The sequence below is a fragment of the Dromiciops gliroides genome, chromosome 5 (assembly GCF_019393635.1).
Source record: "Dromiciops gliroides isolate mDroGli1 chromosome 5, mDroGli1.pri, whole genome shotgun sequence".
Lineage (NCBI taxonomy): Eukaryota > Metazoa > Chordata > Mammalia > Microbiotheria > Microbiotheriidae > Dromiciops > Dromiciops gliroides.
Genome location: NC_057865.1, coordinates 175,905,119 through 175,920,049, shown reverse-complemented (window position 1 = coordinate 175,920,049; position 14,931 = coordinate 175,905,119). Strand labels below are relative to the sequence as shown.

The 14,931-nt window shown below is 34.8% G+C and overlaps 1 protein-coding gene across 1 annotated transcript in view; it reads left to right on the top strand.

The window, feature by feature from the left end:
• The window catches only part of RASSF8 (Ras association domain family member 8), a 117,007-nt gene extending 105,951 nt beyond the window's left edge, over positions 1-11,056 (top strand). Inside the window, exons 4-6 of the mRNA XM_043968498.1 lie at positions 4,414-5,303; positions 5,781-5,925; positions 7,021-11,056. Of these exons, the coding sequence (XP_043824433.1) occupies positions 4,414-5,303; positions 5,781-5,925; positions 7,021-7,142 (1,157 nt within the window). The 3' untranslated portion in view covers positions 7,143-11,056. The remainder of the gene's footprint in view (positions 1-4,413; positions 5,304-5,780; positions 5,926-7,020) is intronic.
• Positions 11,057-14,931: the final 3,875 nt, after the last annotated feature.

The window sequence follows — 14,931 nt, the reverse complement described above, 5'->3', positions numbered from 1 at the left end:
TTAATTGTTGGCATAAGTAGCTTCTATAAATGTGAATTTAAGAGTTTTTGAAAATTTGTGTAAATGCTTCTTACATTGATTGAAATAGTTTTATCTATATGTACTCTCTTCAGTGATGCAGATCATAAACCCTTCAATCCTTTTTTTCCTACCATGTTGTGATAATTGTCCATATTCTTACATAAAATTACATAAAGAACAAAATGAGTGTAGCAATTCTGTAAAATTCCAAGCAATTGTTCCATTTTTAACTGGGCTTTAAATTATTTGAATCTTTTAGTATCTTATATTAAGCATTCAACTAGGAAACAAACACCATTTTTGTGTCTAAATTTGTTCTTCATCTAACAAAAGGGAGCATTATCAAAACCATAGGAATAACAAAAGAGCCATGAAATATTTGAAAGTAAGAGAATATTGAGAAAGCAAAGTCCTGAGCTTCCAGGGCATACTTCCTGTTTCATTTCCCCACTCTGAGTGTTAAAATAATTTAATTGCCACGTAAACTTAAATAAGCTTGATTTATTGATTAAGACACACTTGCCCATTAGAACCATATGGCTTTGCAGGTTAATTGTAAATTATTACCAACAAATAATTAAAGAAATTAAGAGTTAGAGGTGGAAATAGCTATTATTAGGTCCTACCTTTTCCCATATTTCTGTTTAACTTTTTGGCATGAACCATTTTGTCAAGGCAAAATTTCATTCAATTAAAAATGAGTCCTAAGAAAAATTCTGCATTAGTATTTTGATTATCACTATAGCAATACACAATTGTGGCCCCCCAAAAAGTATGATTACTTTAAGAAAGTATTAGAAAAAACCTCTAAAATTTTCTATGTCTAGAGCTTTTTCATATTCAAGTAATGCAAAATTGTACATATTATCTACTATATATAAACATATTATGTTATATTTGTACATACTTCAAGAGTACAAAGTTTGTACATATATTAAATCTGTACATATTTTAAGAGGTCTGGATTTATATTCTTAGGATTTGGATTCCAATCCCAGATCTTGTGACCTTGGAATAGTCACTTTTCCTCTCTGATTCTGTTTCATCACCTATTAAAGATGTAGGGATCCCAAGGATGTAAACCCTGAGGAATAAATACTCTTAGTGTCCAGACATCCAACCAGTTCCAAATTCATCTAGCTATACATTTATTTATTAATTACAGTGTACATCCAGCTTAACGTTTCCGCAGTAATATCACTGGAGACTTTTCCAAACTGTTGGTTGAAATTTAAGTAAACTATACCTATGGGATTTTTCTCATTGTTTAATAACCCTGTCCCCAAAAAAGAGACAACATTAGCTGCCAAGACCTGTTCTTGATTAAGTCAGTCTGGGTCTTTCTAATCACTGTGTCCTTTTCTAGATATTTACTAGTGTATGGAGCTAAAATTCTAGCTATACTGTCTAAAATATCTAATGAGTGGTCACCATTAAATTAGAAGCTTTAGCAAGAGTTTAGACTTTTAAACATTTATTAAGGAGAATAAAAATTTGGTGAAGAGATAGAGAAAGGCCTAGATTCAGCTGTCTGTCTCAGGGAGCTACAATTCTCCTGCTCTGCTCTCCACAAGAGTCTAGGTGAAAGAGAGAGAACTACCCCTTCTTCATCCCACAAGCCTCCTCTGAAAACTGGAAATGTCCTGTCCCCACACACACAGCTCCAAGCTAATTGGCTGATAGCTTTGATCGACAGTACCCACGAGCAAACGTCACTTCCTGACACCAAGGACCTAACCAATTGGCTTGCCCTCAGACGCCTTCTCATGGTGGAGCTTTCCTACAGTAACTCTCCAGCAGGTAGCGTCATTTCAATTGTTACAGTCCCCCTTTGTTTCTTCGAGGAACACACAGTGTTTCCTTGATGAAACACACTAGCTATCTCTTTATTAATACATCTTAGGATGTTGCTTAAAAACTTCCTTGCTTTCACTGGCCTTGTTGGCAGAATCTATTCTTTGCCCTTCTCCAAACCAGCAGTACCTCTTCTGTTCTCCACGTTCTTTAAAATATCACTGACAGTAACTCATCAATTACAGAAACAAATTCCTTCAGTATCCAAGGATATAGTTATGTTAATTCATGATGTGGCTCTATATGCTCTCACAATCTCCTTAGTAATCTGGGGTCAGGGCAACTTGAAAAAATCCTAGTTTAAAAGATAGAAAACATAGTTACTTAGTAACTTTGAAAAGTATGGTGCTATTCTTTCATATTCATCCTTTTACTTGTCCTGTCATTCATCTTCTGCAGATATCTTTTTTTTCATCTAAGTTGGCAGGTAAATTCCCTGTGTGTACACATTGCTATCTTCAGATAGCTCCCTTTTCATTTTTTCAACAGAATTGTTTCTATTCTTTAGAATTCCATTTTTGAGACCATAGTGCAACAAAGATAAAAGATTTGTCTCCAAATTCCAGGTCTGCTAACTCAGTAAACTTGGGACATGGTAGGCATGATATTTCAAGGTCCTATCCCAATGAAGACCAGGTTAGTTTTGAAACCATCCTTAAGATTTACTTGGCCCAGGAGACTCGGGCTTCGGCCATTAATGTAGGTTCTTGGTGACCTGAGAACTAAAGTCAAGGCAATAAGAGTCAATAACTGCTGCCTCTGGCTTCTTACAGCAAAACTGGCATGGCTGAAACTAAGGCAGGGAAGCTTTATTCAACCATGTCTAAGTAGTCATGTCACCTATTGGATGGTCTACAACAATCTCATTTCATTCATTCTATTCCCAAACCTGAAGTGCCAGAGACTGACCTGAATCAAGCACTCCAAAAGGAGATGACTATCTTCTTAGATTCCAAATGTGCAATAATAAGTGCCATTATCATTGTGCTTGAAGGTTTACCAAGTGCTTCACATATATCATTGAGCCAAGTTCAATGGGAGTTATGATTCCTATTTTGCAGATGAGAAAACAGGCTGAGAGAAGTTACATAACTAGTATCAGGCAAGATACAACTTCCTTATTCCATGTTTGACATTGTCTCCACTGGCGAGGCTGGATAATCTCAGCACAAGTTGGGGTGGCTAGGTGGCGCAGTGGATAGAGCACCGGCCCTGGAGTCAGGAGTACCTGAGTTCAAATCCGGCCTCAGACACATGACACTTACTAGCTGTGTGACCCTAGGCAAGTCACTTAACCCCAATTGCCTCACTTAAAAAAAAAATTAATTTAATTAAAAAAAAATCTCAGCACAAGGAAAGACAGGCTGAACTCTCTGAGAGTGTGATTCAAAAGAATGAAAAGGTTTTTCCAGTCTTTAAGTATAAAAAATGGAATGTGTAGAGTGAGGAAAGTATATGGAAAGTAATACCCTAATATCGTATTCTTTGTAGGTAACACATACACACACACACACAACATTAGAGCACATCTCCAATTTTTCCTCATGGTTTGGAGGTAACAATGGGTTCTTGAATCTTATGGCAAAAAAAACACAAGGTCTGGCAGCAGCTTCCATCAATCTGAAAAGACCCCAACTGTAGTTCACTATTGTAGTTTTTTTGTTTGTTTGTTTGCCTTTTGTTTTTATACCACATTTCCCAATATTGCCCTCCCTCGTAACAATAACAAAAAGTGGAATAAAACCTCCACCATGACTGCATCTGATGCATTTGCATACATTTCCTGACACATAGTACCCCATTTCTCTACAGAAGAAAAAGGAGATGTATTTAATCATCTCTTCTCTAGGACCAAGACTTGTCATTATAGTCAGTCAAAGTTGACCGCCTTTTAGTGTTTTTATTTATACTATTTGGAATCGTTCTGTGTACTCTGCTCCTCGTTCTGTTTGTTTTACTCTGCCTCAGTTAATGTGAGCCTGCATATCTTTCTCTGAATTCCTTAATTATCCTTTTTTATGGCCAAGTCTTAGAATATGGCTAGAGCATATAAGGTACAGATACTAAAGCACAGAACAAACATGCTTATATACGTATTAGATCTATATCTATTGTAAAGAGTTCATCACAATTATTTTTTCCAAGGCATATAACCTTTCAAGCCATGATTTATCTGTTGATGGACTATATGACTGTTACTGATTTAAGTTTAAAGAGGATCATCACCAGGTTGATTAAATGATACATTTTTCGGCCACAGCAGTTCTCAAAGATTACCTACTAAATTGTAGAATGGTTGAAGTCTGCATCTGGAAAGGAATACTCAAATCAACAAAATTAAAGATCTTTGAAGGTTTTAGTTGTATATATTTAAATACAAATCTAAACGTGCCTTTGAAAGTTTGTCATTTTTAAATCTTCTGGGAACTGATTTGTTCCAACTTATAAAATATACTATAGTATTATCAAATAGCTCCCTCTGTTGGATTATTTTAGATATTGTATGTACAGTTTGAACATTTTATTCTTTTTACCTAGGTCGAACCGGAAGATATACACTAATAGAAAAATGGAGAGATACAGAGAGGCACTTAGCACCTCATGAAAATCCAATCATTTCATTAAACAAATGGGGACAATATGCCAGTGATGTACAATTAATATTACGTCGTACAGGGCCATCTCTCAGTGAGAGGCCAACTTCAGACAGTGTTGCCCGAATACCTGAGAGAACTTTATACAGACAAAGCTTGCCCCCCTTGGCAAAACTGAGGCCTCAGAATGACAAATCAATAAAAAGACGAGAGCCAAAAAGGAAATCTTTGACATTTACAGGAGGTGCCAAAGGACTTATGGACATTTTTGGGAAAGGGAAAGAAACTGAATTTAAGCAAAAAGTTCTCAGTAACTGTAAGACAACAGCAGATGAATTGAAAAAGTTGATCCGCCTTCAGACAGAGAAGCTTCAATCCATTGAGAAGCAGCTTGAGTCCAATGATGTGGAAATTAGGTACTGGGAGCAAAAATACAATTCTAACCTGGAAGAGGAAATTGTTCGTCTTGAGCAGAAGATCAAAAGAAATGATGTAGAAATTGAAGAGGAAGAATTTTGGGAAAATGAATTACAGATTGAACAAGAAAATGAGAAACAGCTGAAGGATCAACTTCAAGAGATAAGACAGAGGATCCTAGAATGTGAAGGCAAATTAAAGGACTATTTGGCTCAAATACACAGTATGGAAAGTGGTCTGGAGGCAGAAAAATTACACCGGGAAGTACAAGAGTCACAGGTCAATGAAGAAGAAGTGAAAGGAAAGATTGGTAAGGTCAAAGGAGAAATTGATATTCAGGGACAACAGAGTCTGAGGTTGGAAAATGGCATTAAAGCTGTAGAAAGATCTCTAGGACAAGCCACCAAAAGGTTACAGGTAAGAATACTGTCTTATGTAAGGTAATATTTAGTTAGAAATTTGAACGTTCATAAATAACTTAATCCTTGGTTTCTATTTAGCTATCAGGGCTCAGTGTTTTCCCCACATTGTAAATGTTAGAAATATATCTTTATCTACAATAGTATCTAACTTTGTACCTTGTGAAGGAACCTGGAAATGATCAAGATACTGATAAAATAATTGATACTCAGAAATACACAAAAAATAAACATTTTACATTTGTATTCCACAGAAGTATTTTCAGTTTAAATAAATAACAGACCAAAAAAAGTATGTTTTTGCCTTTCCTGTGATGCAAAAATAATTTAAATAAAATTGTCTTTGTGACTAAGACCCAACATTTTAATCCTATAGATGATCGATCACTCACAAAGTGGCTGTGAAAATGTGTTTAGTTGGTTCAGAAACGATAGTATCTTAATTCTTTTCTCTCTTTTTTAACCGTGCACCTAGGACAAAGAACAGGAACTAGAACAGTTGACTAAAGAACTTCGGCAAGTCAATCTTCAACAATTTATACAACAGACAGGAACAAAGGTTACAGTTCTTCCAGCAGAGCCTATCGAAGTGGAAGCCTCACATGCAGACCTAGAACGGGGTAAAATATTGAAATTTCCCTTGGGAATATAATCTAATCTTTTCCCCCATTTAATTGTCTTGATCAGCTTTGTATGAACTATTCCCATTGTTTGCAGTAGTAATTTACTGTACTACTACATACCAGTTTGCTTTTTCTACAAATTAACACTTGATTATTTGATAATCTTGAAAGAAAGAACATGCAGAAATATATACAAATTAACCAAAACTAATTCTAGTCCTTGTTTTTAACTGTTTCACTTTTGAAACACAATACCACTTATATAATTGACCAATTTGAATCTCATATACTCTACAGAGTCTAATTCATTTTCTTCCTTCCCCTTAATTGAAGTTATATTTCTAGTTTGCCATGTGTTTTGTTGTTGTTGTTCAGTTGTTTCAGTCATGTCTAACACTCTGTGACCCCATTTGGGGTTTTCTTGGCAAAGATACTGCAGTGGTTTGCCATTTCCTTCTTCAGTTCATTTTATAAATAAGGAAACCAAGGCAAATGGGGTGAAGTGCCTTGCCCATGATCACACAGCTAGTAAGTGTCTAAAGCCAGATTTGAGCTCAGGAAGATGAGTCTTCCTGACTCCATACCTGGCACTCTATCCACCTAGGGGCAGCAGCAGCAACACCAATAGGCATAGTTCCAAAAGTATGCCCGAAGTCCAACATAGCATAATTTGGTTATTCATATATAACATTGTTTCTACAGAACCAACTACCATTACAATATCATTTCACTTAATATTTTTTTCAGAAGTAATTATGTGTAAAATTGTAAACTAATCCAAATTGTACACTAATTATACATTGTAAACTATTTCAGCCAATAGAAGAAAACTGACTCCTTTTTAAAGGTGCATCAACTAGATCACACATAAAATTTATTGAATGGATTTTAATGATCTGAGATAAGCAAAGTGAGACTAGATCCTTTATAGAAGGACAGAATGTTATATACATTTTTCTCTAAGTAGTAATATATATTCCATGTTCTTAGCTCTTTGCCTTCATAGGCCGGGGACTTTTTAATTCTCCATACTCCTTAACATGTTCATTCAATTAACCGTGAAGCTTTACTAATGACTGTTTTCTTGTTTAGAGACAGCATTCCAGTCCGGGTCCTTGAAACGGCCTGGTTCATCTCGGCAGCTCCCCAGTAACCTTCGGATTCTTCAGAATCCAATTTCATCTGGCTTTAATCCTGAAGGCATATATGTATAATAATACTCACCAGTTTGGGAAAGGACCAGTAAAGGTACCAAGGGACTGTACCATTTTCTTCTCTTGGAATAGTGCCAATGACGTGGGGAGGAAGTACTTCATAAGCCACCATATCTTTTCTTTTCTCCCTATCTTGCAAACACCTGGAGCCATACCCAGTGCACTGATGCAGATGAACAAAGGAATTGTGTTTTGAATATCAGCAGTGTTGAAGTTTCTTTCCAGCAGTTGTAATGCAAAGCTGTCATTTTTATTTGTAGTATTTTAAAAAGCATTAGGAAAAGTATTACTCTGTGTTTATACCTAAATAAAACAGTGACTGAAAAGAATGGAGGAAAAAATGTGACTGACTTAAAAGTTTAATTTATTCCATTGAATTGATGGATGTGTGAATGTTAATGTTTTAATATTTTTTTTTGCCGTTGCTTAACTTGTGACTGATTACTTAAAATATTGTATGAACCTGAATGTGTATGTACATTTCCAGACTTCATACCTTTACTCACAATGACAGAAATGTTGTGGGGTGCTCTGTCTTTTACATTACTGCTAAAAGAACCACTTTCTATGTGTTGTGTGGTTGGTCTCATCCTTTGCTTTAGAATTGGGGGGAATAATATGGTATTAGCTTGGTCAATTCATTTTTTTTTTAATCTGGAGAGTTTAGCCTTCTTTGAGGATTTTCCAGCACATGAAGGAGAATGCACTAGATAGAAGTATTTTTATTATATAGAGTGTATATTTGTAAGTTTCTGCCATATTTCAAACCCTATTGGACAAAAAAGGTGATTATTGAATATCTTACCAAATAGATTTGAGACTTTATGTAGGTTATTTTTGTCAGCCTTTTTTATTTGCTCTTATATTAATCCTTAGGATTTATAAAATACAATCACAGATAAAGATCATCTCTTTAATGAATGTGACTTTAAATGATGCCTCCTTTTAAAAATCCACTTCTTATGTAGGGTCTACTGAAATAGATACTATGAATGTTATTCCCTGGATATTGTTGATAACATAGACGCTGGGTCACTGTGCCTTCATAATAATTTAGGCAAAGAGAAAGGAAGAGCTGTGGGGGTCAATACATCCTACTAAGGGAAGAAAACTGATATGAATTCAGCCCATTTTTAAAAATTTTTTAAAGTATTACTGACAGGACATCATGCTTCAATTTATATGTTCCACTTAATAAAAAGCAAAAATTGTGTAGCTTCCCCCATATACAAAATAAATGGCTGCCTAAAATCCACAACTAATACCCTAATGTATGTTACTTATTAGCACTTTTACATTCCCTATGACCAAAATCCAGCATTTCATAGAGCTTTAATGTAAAAAAAGAATGAATTTTTTTTAATCTGGAAAATATGCACTCTACTCCATTTCCTCTAGAACAGAAACTTGTTTCAATGTTTTTAAAACAGTTAACAGAAGCAAATTTCAGCCTATTCATAAAGGGAAGTTTGGATGTTTTGTTTTAAAATATTTTAATTTTCTTTGATATAATGAACACATGACAATTAAAGTTTCCTAAGAGAAAGTTTAAAAGGCCATGCATATACATAGGTTGATTCTTTCCAGGGAAGTTAAATAATTGAAGCAAAGTTATTTTCAATGATCCAGATAAATTGGAAAGTGTCAATTAAATATTCTCCTTAGCTTCTACCTCTCCAAAATGAATCAAAATGCTTGTATCTGTTATTTGCCACTGTTACAGAAAATAATTCGTTCATATCACTTAATATTTTGTGAGTAACCTGTACCTTGTTTGGGCGTTCACAATTTTGCTCTCAGTTTACACGATTCTTTTCATTCGGAAACTTTTTTTTTCTTTTTCATTAGAAAATTGGGGGTATTTTAAAAGTCATCATTTGAGAACTATATTTCAACAAAAATATTGGAAAATGTACACCCAAATATATGCCTTACAACTTTTTATTTAGAGACCTCTTATTCACAAGGAAAAGTCTTCATGATTATTAACTGTTATGCTTGAATTACAAAATGCAATTTGAAAACATTCTGAGTACAGTTAAAGAATACGTAGAAATTGTTTTAAGAATCACAAAGAAGGGAAACTTTATGTGGCATAAAATCATGCATTAGATAATCTGGAAAATTTTGGATCCCAAGACAAATATTTAATCTGCCTTGAATAAAAATGCCCGTCTTTGGCTCTATTGGAAAAAAAAAAGCTTACAAATTTGAATAGCGTAGATTATAAAATTTATGTTTACATGCTTTTATATTATCTGGCTATTTAATATTATACAACACTTTAATACTACAGATTGCCTTCAAAATTGTGTTTTAAGATTTTTTTCTACTAAAGACTTAAGTTGAAAAAGTATTGACAGACTTGCCTTTGAGTGCCCTTTATTCAAAGAAAATTGCCAATACATGTGCCTAAGTGGTTCTGTTGTGTTTATAAGAGATTTTAGTTCACCAGCATCTCCTTTTCCTTTCAATCCACAGGGGACATATGTGTAATTTCAGTTAGCATTAATAGAAGTTGCACATACAAATCCCTTGTTCATCAGTACTAATAACAAATAGGTCATATGAGTCATTCTTTAAAGTGGAAAAAGACTAACAAAAGGAATAATGATTTGGTGGAGTGAAATTAGAAATGTGTTTAAAGAGGAACAAAAATTGGGACCATTTCACAGCTAAATATGGTACCTGCTTTAAAAGGTAATTTTCTTTGTGAATAAGAACAAATGGTCTTTAGATAAAATGATGTGAACATCATTCCAGGTTTAGAATTATGATCGATCTGAAATAATCTAAATTGTTTTTTATTTCAGAGGGTGCAGAGGAAGTGGGACGATGGACAAATTTCTAGTGTTCCTTACCTTTACATAATTGGGCCTTAATTACCTATGTAAATAAAATGATTTTCATATTCCCCCCCAATTTGTTTATGATAGCCTATATTGTATTAAAATAGCAAGGAAGTGTTACTTTTATATTATATCCATTAAAATAAAAAGAAACATTGCATGTTTATACTATTTGCTACAGTATTTTAACATTTTGGATAAAGGCCATCAGCTGTATGGAGAAGACAAAACAATCACTATTCAGTATTACTGCTTTACATTTTCAGAATGAAGCTTTCAATGCTAATACAGTGATTGCTTGAAAGCTGCAGTAGCTGTTTCAATGCATTTTATATATTTTTAGAAACCAAAATAAATGCAGATAACTATTTAGTATATTATGTTAAACCAGCAGAGATATAATGGCAATAAAATGTATACATGTTATAAATATATCTATATATATATGTATAGGGAAAGAGGAAAGATTTTAAAATAGGTTTACAACCAGACATGGTATCCGCCCAAAATATAATTTCTCGTATTCCTCTTTTTTTATTGTAAGGTACTTGATTAGAAGATTTCAGTTGCTGCTGCTTTACACAGAAAATGCCATGTTCACTCATTGTGAATACAGGAAAACAGCTTTTTCGTGCTGCTTTGCTTTAAATACAAATCACAGTTCTGTAATCTGTACTATATGTAATTATTCTTTTCTTTTGACTGTCATTTCAAAAATGTATATTTTCTGATTATTATCATGAATTGTTAATGCTATAAAACAAAGGATAAATATCTGATATTCTCCTATATAATAAATTCCCATAACTAATTGGGGCTTTATTATTGGTGATTTCTTGGAATATATTGCACATTTTTTTAGTTGTAATAAAACCTAGTGGTGACTCCATTAAAAGATATCAATTACAAAAGATCCATATATTGATTACAAAGTCACACAATTTTCTTTCAATATAATAATAATAATCATGACTGAAGAAACATCTTTTGCCTCTTATTCAAAATTATCTTCCTTATTGTTTATTGCTCCAGAGGTACTTAGGAACAGTAATCCAAGTGGTAACTGAGAAATGCCAAAGCCTACTTTTTATTGAAGTGAGGTTTGTGATAGGATATCCCCACAGTGAACTCTTTCATCCCACCCCAATTGCCTAACTGAAATAGACTTTGTGAATGCCCAGTTTAAAATTTTTTTTTTTGGTCACAATTGTATTTCTAGAATTTTCTTGGTAAAATGGGTAATCATAAAAGGTTGTTTTTTTTTTTAATGTGAACATTCTTATGATGGATTATGTTCTTGACTGAGGCCATGGTATGAAATAAAGTGGTCATACATGTCTGAAAATATATCATAAAAGCAAAGATACAAACAAGAATGAAGTACAACTTTGCTAGTGGAATGAGCTCCACATGTAGGAACAGTGGGAGCATACTACTAACACGATCAACATTCATTTACGATTTTGTAGATAAGTCCAAGGAAACAGACCAAGGCCTTATGCAAGGTTTATGTGTGTGTGTGTGTGTGTGTGTGTGTGTGTGTGTGTGTGTAAAATCAGCTATAATTAGCAAATATCAGAGTCAGGATATGTCATCCAATCTTTCTCATTCCAAGCCCAGCACTATATATGATGTGCCAGCTGCTGCTGCCATTTTCCTCTACATCATGAAATTAAATACCTCCAAATGCCCCCCCCCCAAAAGTACAAGAAAGATAACCTGGGCAGCTAGGTGGCGCAGTGGATAGAGCACCAGCCCTGGAGTCAGGAGGACCTGAGTTCAAATTCGGCCTCAGACACTTAACACTTACTAGCTGTGTGACCCTGGGCAAGTCACTTAGTCCCAATTGCCCCTCTAAAAAAAAAAAGGGAAAAAAATACCCTTACTCAAGAGAAAAAAAGATAATGAAGCTTCATAGGAATAAATGGAGTAAGATAAAATAAACAAACAGAAAAAGGAAATCACCAAAATGTATTAGAAGTTTTCAGAGTAGCTAATAATCTGAATAAGAAACAAGATTGAACAAAAACCTATGAATAAAAAACTCAATAGTCTTGAAATTTAGTGGAGATTCTTGCAGAAGAATTAATATTGGACCTATAGTTTTTATTTGTGTGGCTAAATCCCGGTATGAAAGTTCTCCCCACCAAAACAGATCAACATTTTTTCTGACATTATCTTTTGTTTGCTTTATATTTAGAATTTTATTTTCCAAATTACATGTAAAATACAAATTTTGACAACAATTTTTTAAAACTTTGTGTTCCATCCAAATTCTCTTCCTCCCCCCACCCCCAAAGAACTCAAACATTCAATATAAGCTATCCATGAGCAGTCATGCAAAACATTTTCACGTTAGCCAGGTTGTGAAAGAAAACAAGAAAAAAACCACAACTTCAGATAAAGGAATTAACAAAAAAAATATGCCTCAATCTGTATTCAGATACCATCAGTTTCTCTCTGTGGATGGATTGCATTTTTCCTAAGACCTTCAGAGTTGTCTTGGATCATTGCATTGCTGAAAATAACCAAATCATTCACAGCAGATCATCTCACAATATTTCTGTTATTTTGTATATAGTACATTCCACTTTTGTGAGAATTAGAGCACTACCAACCTGTTGAGAAAGATACTGCAGGGAAGCTCTGCTATGAAAAGAAAGCATGTGACAACATCCAGAAGTGACCTTTTCTGGGGTTTTGAAGGTCAGACTGGCATCAGGAAGTGATGTCTACCACCTGTGGGTCCTGTCAATCAGAGTTACCAGACAGTTAGCTTGGAGCTGTGTGTGTGGACAGCCCTGTTTCCTGTTTCACAGGAGGCTTCTAGGAGAAGCCGTGGAGGACCAGGGTCTTTTGGGGTTCCAAACTTCGGCTTGGCAGCAAGGACAGGGAGAATAGGGAAAGTAGACAAAACTCATACTTTATCCATGTATTTCTCTTTACTAACCCCTAATATACTTTAATAAATAATGCCCAAAGATTGGTGCTATACATTTTCTAATTTAAGGTGACTACTCATTAGATTTTACACATCACAGCTAGAATTTTAGACCTTACACTTTGCATCAGTTCATGCAGGTCCTTCCAGGTCTTTCTGATAGCATCTTGCTCATCATTTCTTTTTTTATAGTAAACTACATTCATATAGTACTTTAAAGAGAGATTTCCTTACAATAAACATGAGGTTGATTATTGCAACAACAGTAATAGATAACATTTATATAATACCTTATATCTGACAAAGAATTTTCTTCACAATGGCCCAGCAAAGTAAGCACCATATGTTTTGCCATCATCAATCAATCATCATCCATCAATCCTCATCATTGTCAAGCAATTGTCGTCTTCATTCAGTCCTCCTCATCAATCAATCCTCATCTTCCTCCAGTCATCATCCATTAATCCATCATCATCTTACATTACTCTTGCCCCTGCTTCAAAAATTTTTTCACAATTACTACTGTTAACTGTTTCTCTCCATCCTATTCCCTTCCCATGAAATTTAACTCTATTTTCTATCTTCTTTTACCCTATCCCTCTTCAAAAGTGTTTTGCTTCTGACTTCCCCCTCCTCCACTCTGCCCTCCCTTCTTTCACCCTTCCCCCCTTATCCTCTTCCCCTCCTCCTCCCCCATCTCTCTCCATTCCATAAGCCCTTTCCTGCTTCTTTCATAGATTTCACCCCACTCTATGTCTCCCCTTCTTCCCCCACTACAATCCTCTACCCCCTCAATTTTATCCTAAAGATGTCATCATGGGGCAGCTAGGTGACACAGTGGACAAAGCACCCACCCTGGACCCAGGAGGACCCATGCCCAAATCTGGACTCAAACAAGACACTTACCAACTCTGAATCTGTGACATCATTTTAAAGAGTTGTCTATAACATTGAGAAGCTGTGCTTTATCCATGAACACATGATTAGTATGCATTGGAGGCATGACTTGAACCCAGGTCTTCTGGACATCAAGTGCAGATATCTCTGCTATGCAATGCTCTCTCAGAACAATTAAAATCAAAAGAACAACATAACAAATGATTTGCAACTCCTAGAAATGAAAGTAACAGTTAAAAGATAAAGCCCCAAAAGACCACCTGAGCATTAATTGGTCTCTCCAGAATGCTAAAAAATAGTCTGGGTACTGTATTCAGGAAATCATATAAGAAACATTACCATATAACAGCACCTGATAAAGAGGGAGTCCAAATTCAGCCCAGTCTGAAATATACTCATTCATCGGAGTCAGAGTTTCAATTAAAGAATTTTACAAGGAGCTAGAGAGACACAATAATTAAAGTTACCAGTTTAAATCACATGGGATTTTCACCTGAAACAAGAAATGAAAGGGTCAAGAAATAAATACTCTGCAAGAGAACTTAGCCTACAGCCCAAACTGGCCATCTAACAAATATTTTTAAATCCTTTTCATGGGTTTTTTTTTTTAATTTACTGGAGTCCAAGACATTTTTGAGACCAAAATTAGCCCAAATTTTGACATGGAAATTGACCGTGAAAGAGATGCATGACAAGATAAAAGTGCCTTGAAAAGGATGGATGACAGCAGAATTTGCATTCTATAATGAGAAACTGATACCTGGGAAAATTCTAGAATTTTCCATTAAAAAAATGATTAGTTGGCATTCAGAAAAGGAAGTAGTGATCACAATACAAAGAGCTTCAACATGGTTTCATCATCATGCCAGATTAATCTTCCCCCTCCCCCATTTTTTGGACATGTTACTAAACCAGATCAGGGAAATACAATTTACCTGGGTTTTAGACAAACATTGCTAAAGCATCTTGTACTATTCTTATTGAAGGATGAGTTATATGGAGTAAACAATACAATTAGATGGGTTCTCTACTTATTAATGATTCTATGGAGGTCTTCAGTAGAATGGCTTAGATGTCTGACCTTGGTTCTTTTTTTAAAATA